This window comes from Cetorhinus maximus, chromosome 9, assembly GCF_964194155.1.
Source record: "Cetorhinus maximus chromosome 9, sCetMax3.hap1.1, whole genome shotgun sequence".
Lineage (NCBI taxonomy): Eukaryota > Metazoa > Chordata > Chondrichthyes > Lamniformes > Cetorhinidae > Cetorhinus > Cetorhinus maximus.
Genome location: NC_135887.1, coordinates 100,477,581 through 100,490,065, shown reverse-complemented (window position 1 = coordinate 100,490,065; position 12,485 = coordinate 100,477,581). Strand labels below are relative to the sequence as shown.

General features: G+C 39.0%; 1 protein-coding gene across 1 annotated transcript in view; it reads right to left on the bottom strand.

Annotated features, from left to right (window-relative positions):
• Window positions 1–12,485, bottom strand: part of scube2 (signal peptide, CUB domain, EGF-like 2) — a 236,471-nt gene that overhangs the window by 146,494 nt on the left and 77,492 nt on the right. The window contains exons 5-7 of the mRNA XM_078547869.1: window positions 8,309–8,434; window positions 7,625–7,741; window positions 4,692–4,781 (exon numbers count right to left, since the gene is read on the bottom strand). Of these exons, the coding sequence (XP_078403995.1) occupies window positions 4,692–4,781; window positions 7,625–7,741; window positions 8,309–8,434 (333 nt within the window). The remainder of the gene's footprint in view (window positions 1–4,691; window positions 4,782–7,624; window positions 7,742–8,308; window positions 8,435–12,485) is intronic.

Sequence of the window (12,485 nt, the reverse complement as noted above, 5' to 3'; positions counted from 1 at the left end):
AAATTATACACCTTCTTCTGTTCATTATTTTGCCAGTAAAGTTCTTTTAAGAATAATTCTTTCTTCATTTTATTGAGTGGCTTTGCTCATCAAAGTCAGGAATGTCTGATGAATGGAACATTTAAACAAATTTTTGCAACAACAATCAAGCTACAACATTCACAGATCAAGTGCAGAACAGGTTGCAGGAAAAATTAGGATCAGCCTATGGTGCCCAAACCCATGGAGAGAATTTTCCCCATATCGAGCGGGCCAGTCAGGAGTGGGCGTGGATGAGTGCGGAGCCGATCGCCACCCGCGATTGTCTCCACGCCATTTTACATGGGCGGGCCTTGACACACAGCCGGAGCGCTCAGTGCAACCTGTGCAGGTGGGGGGAAGAGGGAGAGTCGGAGCCTGCGCTCTTTCGTGCATGCACGCGAAAGAGCACAGAAATCTCCCTGAGGCATGGAGCTGCCTAAGGGAGATTAAGTACATACTGAAATTTTTGAAGAAAGAAACATAAAAATTATTTACACATGTCCCCTCATGTGACAAATTTATGAATTGAGCAAAGATTATTTATTTATTTAATAAACGCTTCAGCAAACCTCACCCTGCCCGATGAGGTTTCCTGAAAAACGTGAAGGCCACGTGGGCTCTTCGCCTGCCCACGAACCTTAAGGTCGGACAGTCAGCATTGATAATTACTTTAATTGGTTTTTTAATGGCCTTCTCAGGTCTTTGATAGTTCGGTGGGCACGCAGCCGCCTCCGGCGCGCGCCCGCTGAACGAAAGATCGAAATAACGCGCGGTGACGTCGGGACGCACGCCCGACATCACCGCGCATCATTTTACGCGTCGGCGTGTCAGGCCCGCCCCGACACTCCAATGCCAAAATTCTGGCCCATATTCCAAAAGAGTCCCTATAAATGTGAATTCTTAATTTCCTATACCGCAGCATCTATCTTACCACATTAACAGCAATGTGTGCTAGATTATGGGCGGTTTTATGCTGTTGATTCATAGCTACTCTGGAATTAGGTTAAGACTGTCCATTTGCTTTTAGGACTTTTATAATCATCAAAGAATGGCGACTTACTAATATATATATGAACATATAAATTCGGTGCAGGAGTAGGCCACTCGGCCCCTCGAGCCTGCTCCGCCATTTGACAAGATCATGGTTGATCTGATTGTGGCTTCAAATCTATTTCCCTGTCTACCCACTTTGTCCCTTGTTAATCAAGAATTTATCTAACTCGGCCTTAAAATTATTCAATGACCTTACCGCCACTGCTCTCTGGGGGAGAGAATTCCACAGACTAAGGACCCTCAGAGAAAAAAAATTCTCCTCATCTCTGTCTTAATTGGGAGGCCCCTTAGTTTTAAACTGTGGCCCTTGGTTCTGGTCTCTCCCATAAAGGGAAGCATCCTTTTAGACTTTTATCCTTTTAGACTTTTATTAGGTTTTTATCCCTCTAGTCCATGATTCACACTCATTTCAGAGAGATGAAAGGATCGCTAATATCAAATGATCCTATCTGTATAGAGTTGTTTAATATATAGGCCAAAAGTTTGCCTGCTTCCTTATCCAATGGTTCTAGATGCAAAATCAGCGGTCCTTTGAGCTAAATTAATTTGCAAAATGAGAGCATTTTAGTACTAGTATTGCTGCTGGGAGGGAGGTGCACCAGTTCTTGATAAAGCCAAATGTGCCCTTATTAGGTTAGAAGGTTCCAATTTAGGGTTGGAGAAACACAAACAGTTAGAACAGCCAATCATAAAGCAACATTTATGGTAATCTAAGGTTATGCTCCAGTTCACTACTTTTATTCCAGCCAAGACGGCTTTATGAAAGGAAGTGACTCTCATCGGAAATAGAGGGGTAAAGAAGTTTAAGGGGAGATATTCCTGAATCAGCGCCCAGGTGCTTGGACACATGAAATATCAGAAAAGCAGGTGGGTTGGAGCACACCTCCATAACAAAATATACTCAACCTTCCTTCCATTAATGGAAACGGGAGCAGGGAGAAGTTTGATTAGTAGAATTTCTGATATTTGCTATACTCAGGCAAATCAGACCCCAGAAAATCACTTCTTAAAAATCATGGCCAGAATTTTTCTGTCGGCGAGTTGGGGACGGGGCCTGCTCGCCAACACGAAAATGACGCGGGATGATGTCGGGAGGAACCCCTGACGTCATCCCGCCCCGTTTAAATATTCAGGAAGGCGGGCGGACAGCTGATTTTGCTGTCCGCCTGCCGACCTGTCAATGGCCAATTGAGGCCATTGACAGGATAATTAACCCATTTAAAGGACCTGCCCGTCCAACCTTAAGGCTGGCGGGCAGGCCAGGAGCCCCAGCGGGCTTCTGAAAAAACATGAAACCTCATCCATTGGTGGGATGAGATTTGTCTGTTTTCAAAAACTTTAATAAACTTTATGTAATATTTATTAACATGTCCCATCTTGTGTGACATTGTCACATGAGGGGGACATGTTAATAATTTTTTTATTTTGCTATTTTTTAAGTTTATTAAACTTTCAGCGCTCTCCCTGAGACAGCACTTAGTCTCAGGGAGTAGTGCGCTCTTTCGCATGCAAGAGGGCCTTAATGGGCCTTAATTGGCCTGCCCACTCAAAATGGCAGCGGGGCCCGTTTCGGTGGCGGAGTTCGGCTGCCCGCCCGCCGCCGAGCCGGTGGGGCCCACCCGCCCATCGAAGGCTAAATTCTGCCCCATGTTTTGTATATCTTGCTGTAGGGTACCCATTGTGACATTTTTAAATGTTTTGCATGTAATTACATTTTCTGCCATAACTATCAAAGAGACTTAGGTACACTAAGTAACAGTGGGTTATGGACATAATAGCAACAGGCTACCTAACTTTAGGCACAATCATCAATGTTTTTTGAATAAATGTCACCTACCAATGGCAAAGTGAGCAATAATACTAAGAGAAAAATATCCCTTCAAAACAGCAGTGGGCTCTTTTTAGTACCAGGAACACAAAGAGATGGATTGCAGAATCTGATACTTGCATCTGAAATGTCCTCATGGTGACATAAAGCTGAACTAACTGCTGTTGGCCAAAATGTCTCTAAACATAGGGAAAATTTAAAACCAACATATCTCCTCTGTACTTTGGAGTTACATGTTTCAGCCCACAGCAGCAGAGTGTTCATAAACTGCACTTGAAATGGGAAATTGACTCAATGAATTGTAAATTAATTTATGTTAATACTGTACAATAAAGGCAGAATGTATTAATAATAGATGGGGAGCAAATTGCATATCTATTGCTGTTTATTAAAAAATTATAATAACCTAAGAACAATATACTTCATCTAGGAAAACAGGCTAGTAACACAGCATAGTATAGAATGGCATTGCTGAAACATCAAAGCACAAAGAAGTAAAAGTGTAGAGGTTCACACTTGATTTCTAAGTGCCTGATCTCAGTTACCCTGTTGTGGGATGGTGATTAAGCAGGGAGGGGGATAAGTTAGCTCCTGTTTGCGTCTCTCACTAACTGGTTGAATAACATTGCTAGTTAAAGCATGGGAGCAAAATACAGTCTTAACCACAAGCATACATGGGCCAGTGGGGCCTGCACAAGAAAGAGGAAAACATAAAGGTATTTAATATTCTCAAGGAAAATAAAAGAACAAAAGTGCAGAAAAGATTTCCAATAATTTTTGTAGGCAGGTCATTTCAGTGATAAGATACCGGGCATAAAATTAATTTACACAGCAGGCTCACCAATAGCAGAAGGGTTAACAACTGAACACCATCACACAATCGCTTGATTAGGTGTATGGACAAAATTCTCCACATATATATTTGACAGGCGTTGCACTGATTTTATGACTAAAATATCAGCTGTTTAAGTTTTAATGGTTTACTCATTAGCTTTATGTATCTTAAGTATTACCCTGTAATTAAACACAGAGAAATCCATCTTCTACATTTAAAATACTGCATTTTCCCCCCAGTTTTCTCCCCATCTCTTCCACAGGCATTCATTCTTGCTGGGGTACAGTTCCATAGCTGCCTGCAGGCCTTCAGCACTTCATTCAGGTGGTAATTCCTCAAGGCTGAGCTTAGACATTACATACAGGCAGACTATTTAATCATGGAGGACACTACACCTTTGCCACAGTTTGCCCTCACCCAACCCCACACACACTGTTTTCCTACCCAGTACCAATCAGCATCAAAATGGCTGGTTATTCTTTTCTCCTCCCCAGCCCAGGAGTGCTGATGCTAATTGTTGCATGAGCTGAAACAATGAAACCCCAAGAAAAATAGTAATACTGGGCCTTCCTAGTCTGTAATGCTCAGTACAATAGTTGGCAGTAAAGTGACTGTTTTCAGATAGAAAAGTAAGGTCATCTTGAAATCTTTCTAAACTTTGAATTTATTTTCAGCATATTTAGTAACAGTTTGAGGTATGCAAGAAATATCTTAAAGAAACAGCAACATTTACTTGTTAGTATCCATTGCCAGACACTGCAGAGCCAATTATATGAGTATTTAGTGTGCAAGGGAGCTAATACAATAATGGTTAAATATTGAAAAGAAACCCATGCACACCAACCCAAGTGAAAGTGATGGTGTTCAGATCCAGCTAAGAGCTAGGTTTGAAATGAAAAGACATAGAGAGCAAAAAGAAACTACCAGTGCACTAGAAGCTTTTTTATTTTTTACCCATTAGCAGTCGGCGTTTCACCCGCTTGTCCACATCAGTTACTGACGTGGCATTGTATTCAGAGTTCTCAATTGCAGCCTCAGCCTTTTCTATAATACAAGTAAGCACAAAATATATTGCAATTGGTCAAACCAAAGAAGAAAAAGTTGCTTTTAATTTATATGTTGTGGAAAGGCATCTAAACAATGCTTTTCTCTCTTTATTGCTTTGTCTTCCACATTGCATCACCAACTATTAAAAACAGAAAGTACTGGAAATGTACAATAAAGATGTTGCAGTTGGGACCTTTCTCTTTCCGACATTTAGAAACCTGTTGTGCATTTCCAGCATTTTCTGTTCTTATTTCAGCTTTCTTGGTTTTTCTTTTTATCTGTGGTTTACAGCAATACATTTTCTTATGTTATTAATTCTGTTTTCTTGAGTACATGTAGCAGCTAGCCTTCCCTTTTCTTGGCAGAATCAGGCTGTAAATGAGGGCAGTCAAAAACTCACAGCAATGCAAAAAAAAACTTAATTGAACAGAAAAAGCATTCAAAAGCAACAGAAACTGCATCTGAGATTTATTTTTAAAGAAGCCGCTTCTGCAAGCTGAGAAGCAATCCAGTACTGGATAAAATTGGTAATCAACTAGAAACATCTCAATGAAAGGAAATGCAAAAAAAAAGCATGCAAAAAGGTAAATGTTTATCGCATTGGTGTTTACTGCAGTGCTCGTTGCCTGCTTGTCTATAATTGATCAAGACAAATTTAAAAGCCAAACAATGTTTTGTTAAATAGCATTGCAGAAAAAAATAATCAGCAGATAAAATGAAATGATAATGTTTTAACATGCTTTCAAAATGTTTAACGCTATCCCTTAATCATTCAATGTGATTAAAAACAGCCATTTTCCAAGACAAATATGCAAGTTCTTAATTTCTAGGACAGGAAAGTTAGCATCATTATACAGGGAAAGGATAAAGTGTTACTGTATCTTTCTTCTGACAAGCATGTTCCCATTCACCTTTACACAGTTAATTGAAAAAATTAATAAATCACCTAAAAATCTTTCCATTTCATGCAATTGATTAGTGAATCCAAGCAGGAACAAATTACATTAGATGAAAACTGCTAAAATCCTCTGTGTTCCATGTGATGGAGTTAGTGCCTCTCTTCAATCTCCCAGTCAGCTAAGAGAAGTCTCAGCTTCTTGTACTCTACATGTACAACAAATTAGGATTGTATGAAATGATGAAGGAGCATGGCTGCAATAGAGATCATTATGTTGAAAATGTTTTGATTATTTTTAATTTATGTTTGGCTGCAGATAAGACAGGCAATCAGAGTCATCACCAGAGCACAACAGCTTGGAAAGGAGAAAAGGAAATCACAGAGGAGAAGAATTAGTGAGCTTCTTGAAGAGGACAGAACAATATCAATTTGTGAGCAAATAAATTCTCATGCTTTCTGTTGCATTTGCATCATCAATCTTTGTAAGTAAATGTTAAATGATCTTAGCCTTCAAAATATGCACGACATAAAGATGATGTAAAGTTTGAAATATTGATATATTTTTTGAATATTTTTACAGGTCTTTAGCATTTATGACAAAAATTGCTGGAAGTACATAAGTGACTCAGCATTAATTGGTGAAAGGACAATAAAGGTTTTGAATTTTCTGGTGAGTATTCCTGGACTCACCTCGAGTTTTGACAGCTGAACTCTGATCTGATCATAGATACATATCCAAATTATCATAAGCTGTCTTTTCATATACAAATGCTGATTTTCCTGATGTGCATTTCCAGCATTTTCTCCTTTAATTTCAGATATCCACCATTTACAGTTTTATCCTTTTCAATGGGAATGATCAGAATTCAGAACAATTGAACATTTTTAAACTCATTACTGCAAAACAAGGTTATGTCAAATTTACATGAAATGTTTGCAGACATCAAAGATGTATAAGTATAAAGTTCAATCGGATAAAACACCATTCTTGCCAGCTTTGGAATTTTCCAGTTCTGTCAGATTTCCATCCTCTAACATGATACATTTGTCAGGTACAATGGGTGGCAGAGGACACAATTGAACATTTCCCAGAACAAGTTTTTGTGCATCAACTGGTCACCATGTCAGCATGAAACTGCCTTTCATTCAAGGGCTGTTTTTTCTGACGCTGTCTGTAGCTATTTTTGTGGGATATTTTTCTTATAAATTCTAATCACTACATTTTTTCAGCAAGTCAAAAAAAGAACAGCAGCATTTATATTGCTATTTTATGGTTGTTGATATCAAGTACAATGAGAAAAATAATGTAACAGCTGTAAGCAACTCTGAGGTTTATTAGAGGGTGTAGCTGCTTAAAGTAACTGCAATCATACCGGATAATATTTATTAGAATACAGAGTTAGTGAATATGTTGTATTATTTTCCGCATAGGCTACAAGAAATGCAATACATGTCACAACAAACAGTTTTACTTCCTTTATGCAGCTGATTTATGATTGAAGAAAAACTGATGAACTTACACTTATTTGAAATAACACTAGTGTATTAAGATCATGAGCTTTAGCTTGACACAAGTGGAACGACAATTATACAAAATAGTAGCTGCTTTCACCAAGAATCAGTTGTCTAAACAGCAACAACTTGTGATCCAAATTAGTGCATCTACTAAAAAATGCTTTTAATACTGTCATCTAACCCTATCTTTTTCAAGATTTTGAGGTAGCTGAATCTGCTTGGCTGAAATAACACTAAAAATTTGGATGAATTTATAAACATCTACTGCCTAGACAGCAGTAAGAGGCATCCAATTCTGCCTTCAGATAGACAAGAATGATATTGCAGGAACTTTCTTCAAAATTAATTTGTCTTTGATCTGCTTCGAGACTTCTGTAAACTGTTCAGAGTCTGTAGGAAAAATGGCAGGAAGAGCCAGTTCACTTACCAATACAGATTTTCCCATCAGACAGCAAGGCATACTTTTGATGGCAGCCACAAACAGGTCCATCATCTGTATCATCACAAGTATGATGGCACCCACCGTTTCCATGATTACACGTTACTAAAAGAAAATTACACACATCTAAAAGAAACAGCTGATCATTATCACAATCATATTGAACTATCCTGGACATCTTTAAATTTATAGGCAAAGAGGACAAGCAATAAATTCAGACATTATTGAAATGTTAGGCTTATTCACCAGCCAAACAACTTAATGCTAAAGGTCGTGGCATGTCAGATTTTTTCGTGAGACATTCAAAATTAGATTTGTGTTGGTCAGGCTGTTAAGTACATCATCTTGTACAGACACATCAACTTTAAAATCTTTATTTCAAGCATATGCAGTCAGAGTGACTGTTGCACTAGCTGTTGTCCAAAACCAGGCACATCCTCAAGGTACATTTTAAAGCAGAAATCCAGCATCTTACATTAATATTAGTGCAACCCAGGCGAAAAATACCTTTATGGATAAGTTCAGTATCTCATACCAGTTGATTTAAATCAGAGGTCAAACAGGACACTTAAGGATTAGGTAAGGACTGTGGGAAGGTTGAATCCTTTGTAGTGCTTTCAATGTCCCAAAATAATACATAAGGAAACAGAAAAATGAAAGGAATTTACATACATAGGCATCCCCTCTGATTCCTGGCTAGTTCAAAACCAGGCCTACATTCGCATGCTACTCCTCCTTTTGGTGTTTCTCTACAGATGTGGGCACAGCCATGGTCTTTGTTCATACAACTCATTCCTTCTGAAGCAAGATAATAGAACAATCAGAAATACAATTTATTAAGAAATCTGTTCAAAGCAATTGTTTATACAGACAACATGGGGACACTGTGAAATAACCGCAAACATAATCAGAATTGTTTGTTAATTCACTGTATTCTGTAAAGTTAGAGGGGGAGAAATTTGTTTATGTAGTGTTAACAACGCTACGCAGGCACACCTCGAATCCCTGGGGGCAGACAGGTAGCACCTCAGGCCTCTACTTGCATGGCTTTCTTCAATGATATAAATGAGTGCATGAATTTTTCCCACCATAATATTTCCATTTTTTAAACTGAGTTACTTTGGGAGAACTTTAGGTAAATGTCAACGCTGGTTCAGTGGTAGAACATTCACCTTTTAGTCAGAGAGTTATGGGTTCAAATTCCATTTCAGGCCCTGAGCACATGACTGATAATTAATCATGACTGACATGCAGTACTGAGGGAATACTGATTGTGCATAGGTACCTTTAATTCGGGTGAGACATTAAACCAGGAAACTATCTGCCTGTCAAAGTGGACTTTAAAGAGCCTAAAGAACAATTCAAATAAGAATAGACAATTGTTCTGGTGATTGTTTCTCCCTCAAACACACACCAAACGATAAAGACCCTCCTTAAAACTCATTTCTTGACCAAGATTTTGGTCACCCTGCTAACACTTTCTTTGGCATGGCATCCATTTGTTTGATTAAGCTTCTGTGAAATGCCTTGGGGTGTTTTTCTAAATTAAAAGCACTATATAAATACAAATTGCTGTTGATGAACTTTGTCTTATTGCTGCTTGAGAGACCTTGTGTGATGCTGTAGTTGCCCAAATTTCAATAGTCACTGAATTCTAAAACTTAATACATGTGTGTGAAGCACTTTGAGCTTCTTGCGAGATGTGATAAGCCATAAATGTAAACTTATTTTACTTTCTTTTACATCCTTCATCTTTTTCTGATTATTTCTGTCTCCTTTTTATGAAGGTGCTGACCTTGTCCTGGGCAACAGTTCCACAAGTCCCATTCACCTTCCTGTTGCTTGCTTAGGTGGCCACTCTTCAAATATATGCCAGACAGTGAGCACTGAGGAGGCTATTCAATTGCTGAGGGCATCACAACTGAGCCTCATGAGCCGATCCTTATCTGGCACCAAAGCATGTGGAAGAGTTACTGGATAACAATCAATAGGAACCCTGGCGAGGTCCCCCCAACCCCCACCCCCTCCTCCCTGCTGGAGGTAACAAGGCCAACTTTAACAACTGCTGACAGCACAGCGCAGGGAATAAGCCTGGACCTTCCTGGTCTGTATAGCTCAGCCACTGAGCATCAAGTGGCTGAGGCATCAAAAAAGCTTACATGACATCTTTAAATCATCATCAGTGATGATTACTGCTAATGTGTGACACTTTAAAGATCAGTATATTAGAAAACTGACCAAGAAGTGACATATTCTTGAAGATCAGAGGGCAAAATCCATGCTTCAGTCTTGAGATTTATGATGTCATCTGAACTTCTGAGTGGAGTAAATCACGCTCACATATCCATTATTCTCTATGTAATTGACCTCTCTGACAGTTGCAAGCTGTTCACACCAGAGCTATCAATCTGCACACTGCTGGGATGAAAAGGACACAGCAAACCTGACTCAGCAGGTTTTGACTAAAGACTGTGAACAATTAAACTATAAATGGATTGAACCGTGGCTTTGACATTCTCTCAGCTATGTAACATGTAATTCTTAATCATCAGATAGCTATATTAAACAGAATTTGGCATTGAAGTCCCAACTGTACAAAGCTGTGCTGATGGCACAGAGCCTGTCTGAACAAGAACACAAGGGATAGGAGCAGGAATAGACCATACAGCCTGTCGAGCCTACTCTGCCATTCAATACGATCATGGCTGATCTTGGGCTTGAATTCCACTTTCCTGTCCCTTCTCCATATCTCTTGATTTTCCGAGAGACCAAACATTTGTCCAAATCCCAGCCTTAAATATAGTCACCAATTGGACATCCACAACCCTCTTGAATTTTTGAATTCCAGAAATTCACAACCCTTTGAATGAAGAACTTTCTCCTCATCTCAGTCCTATATGATCAACCCTTTATCCTGAGACTGTGCCCCCGTGTTTTAGCTCAAAGAATTGGTCACACCACATCATGATTTAAATTTTTCAAGCATGATTTTTGGGAAACAAAAGTAGACATCTTGCAGGTAAATGGAACCCAAATTTAAATATTAAAATTATTGAAATAGGGTTCCTAATTAAATTGTGATTTTTGGTTGAAATTCCACCCAAATAAAATGGACATCTGAGAGATCAATAGGTCTGGCTTGCCAGGTTTACTGCTAGGTTATTGTTTTTTTGAGTTGCTGTTGTTGAACTCCACTTTTTGCCAGTGAGCATTTATCAACTACTCTGTTTAATAGTTTGTACTTTTTTGGCCTGTGCAACTCCACTTTTGGTTGTTAGCTAAGATCTTCCTAGAGGGTTGGCGATTGTTTTTGCATTTCAAATTACAGCTAACAAAGTTAAAATGATAGGAATCCATTTGGGTATTCTAATTGTGCTACATGAATTTGATGATGACATTTTCACATTGGGACAAAACCTATACCTCAGGTAGGTTCTACATCAACCATAATGTAAAAATGAACAGGAAGGATTATCAACTTATAAATATTCAGATGGTTTCTGACCAGAGAATTGTGATCTTGTAACGTGTTATCTAGAGAAGACCCATTATGGGCCTGCAAATTTTATCACAAACAATGGTACACCTCCTCCTTTCAGCAAGTACATTCCTTCATTAAAAAAACTCCCTTCTAATGGTGAGCAGAAGCCCTATAACAGCTGCTGGCTTGCTGAAGTTTTCATATCGCTTAGGACAGGCTCCTATGCACATTTCCAAGTACAGGGAGAAAATTGGCATTCAAAAGGGGGTATTGTTTCACAAATTTGGTGATACCAGCCATCCCTGCAATCAGCACAGATACCCATATTATGGGCAAGCACAACACTGGTTCTACAAAATTGGAGATCAAAAGTAGAACTGCCACTTTGTAATAATAATGGGCCAGATTTTGCTGTAGTAGGTCATCTAATGGCATTTGTCATCAGTTTGAGTTGCCCTTGCATCCTTCAGCTCTGAACATGTTTGCATACTAAGAAGTTGAAAGTGTGAGTTAATAATGGCACACTGAGTGAAACAGGGTATCTGGGCCCTCTGTCAACAGGTCAAGCGACTGCATATCTCCTTAATCAATCAGGTTGAAGGATTAAGAAATAAACCATGCAAGGACACAGAAGAAGTGTAAGTTAGAGAGGATGTGCTCAATGTGAAATCAAGTACAGACAGAGAGAGGGAAAAAAGCATTTGATAAGAGAGAGATAAAAAGGTACAGAAATTAAAATATAAACAACATTAAACATTTTAAATTTGACATTTTTGAAATGTCCAACAATTAATACCCGAGGAATAAGACTACACACTTGTAATAGTTAATTTTCAATGCCAGAGAGGTTGGTTGGCAGTTATTAACACATATCATGTCATTAAAAGGGCACCAATGCTTGAAATGACAACACAACACTTTATGTGGTGAGTTTAGTTTGCATCTTCCATGCAAATACAGCAACTTCACCCTATTCAAAGCATGTTAATGGCCAAACAGACAGCAGTGTGCCGTTTTGATAAACCTAACAGTAACATGTATAGCAACATTTGGATATTGACCTTAAGTTGCTTTACTACTTACATAATAAATAACAGCTAGCACCATTAGCCTCATCATTATTTTGACAGCAAAATCTTGCTAAGTCTATTAGACAAGAGGCAAAATTTTCCATAAATGAGACTAAGTACGGTGGTGGGCATTTTTGGCAGTGCCCATCCTGCTGTCCAAAGGAGCGTATCGGTCCTGGAGGATTAGGAGTTGATTCGTGCGGCTACCGTCAGTTAGCAGTTTCGAAGGTCTGGGCACCATATTTAAAGACTAGTCCAACACACAATGTCACCTGCTCCAGCCCACCAGAGATGTCTG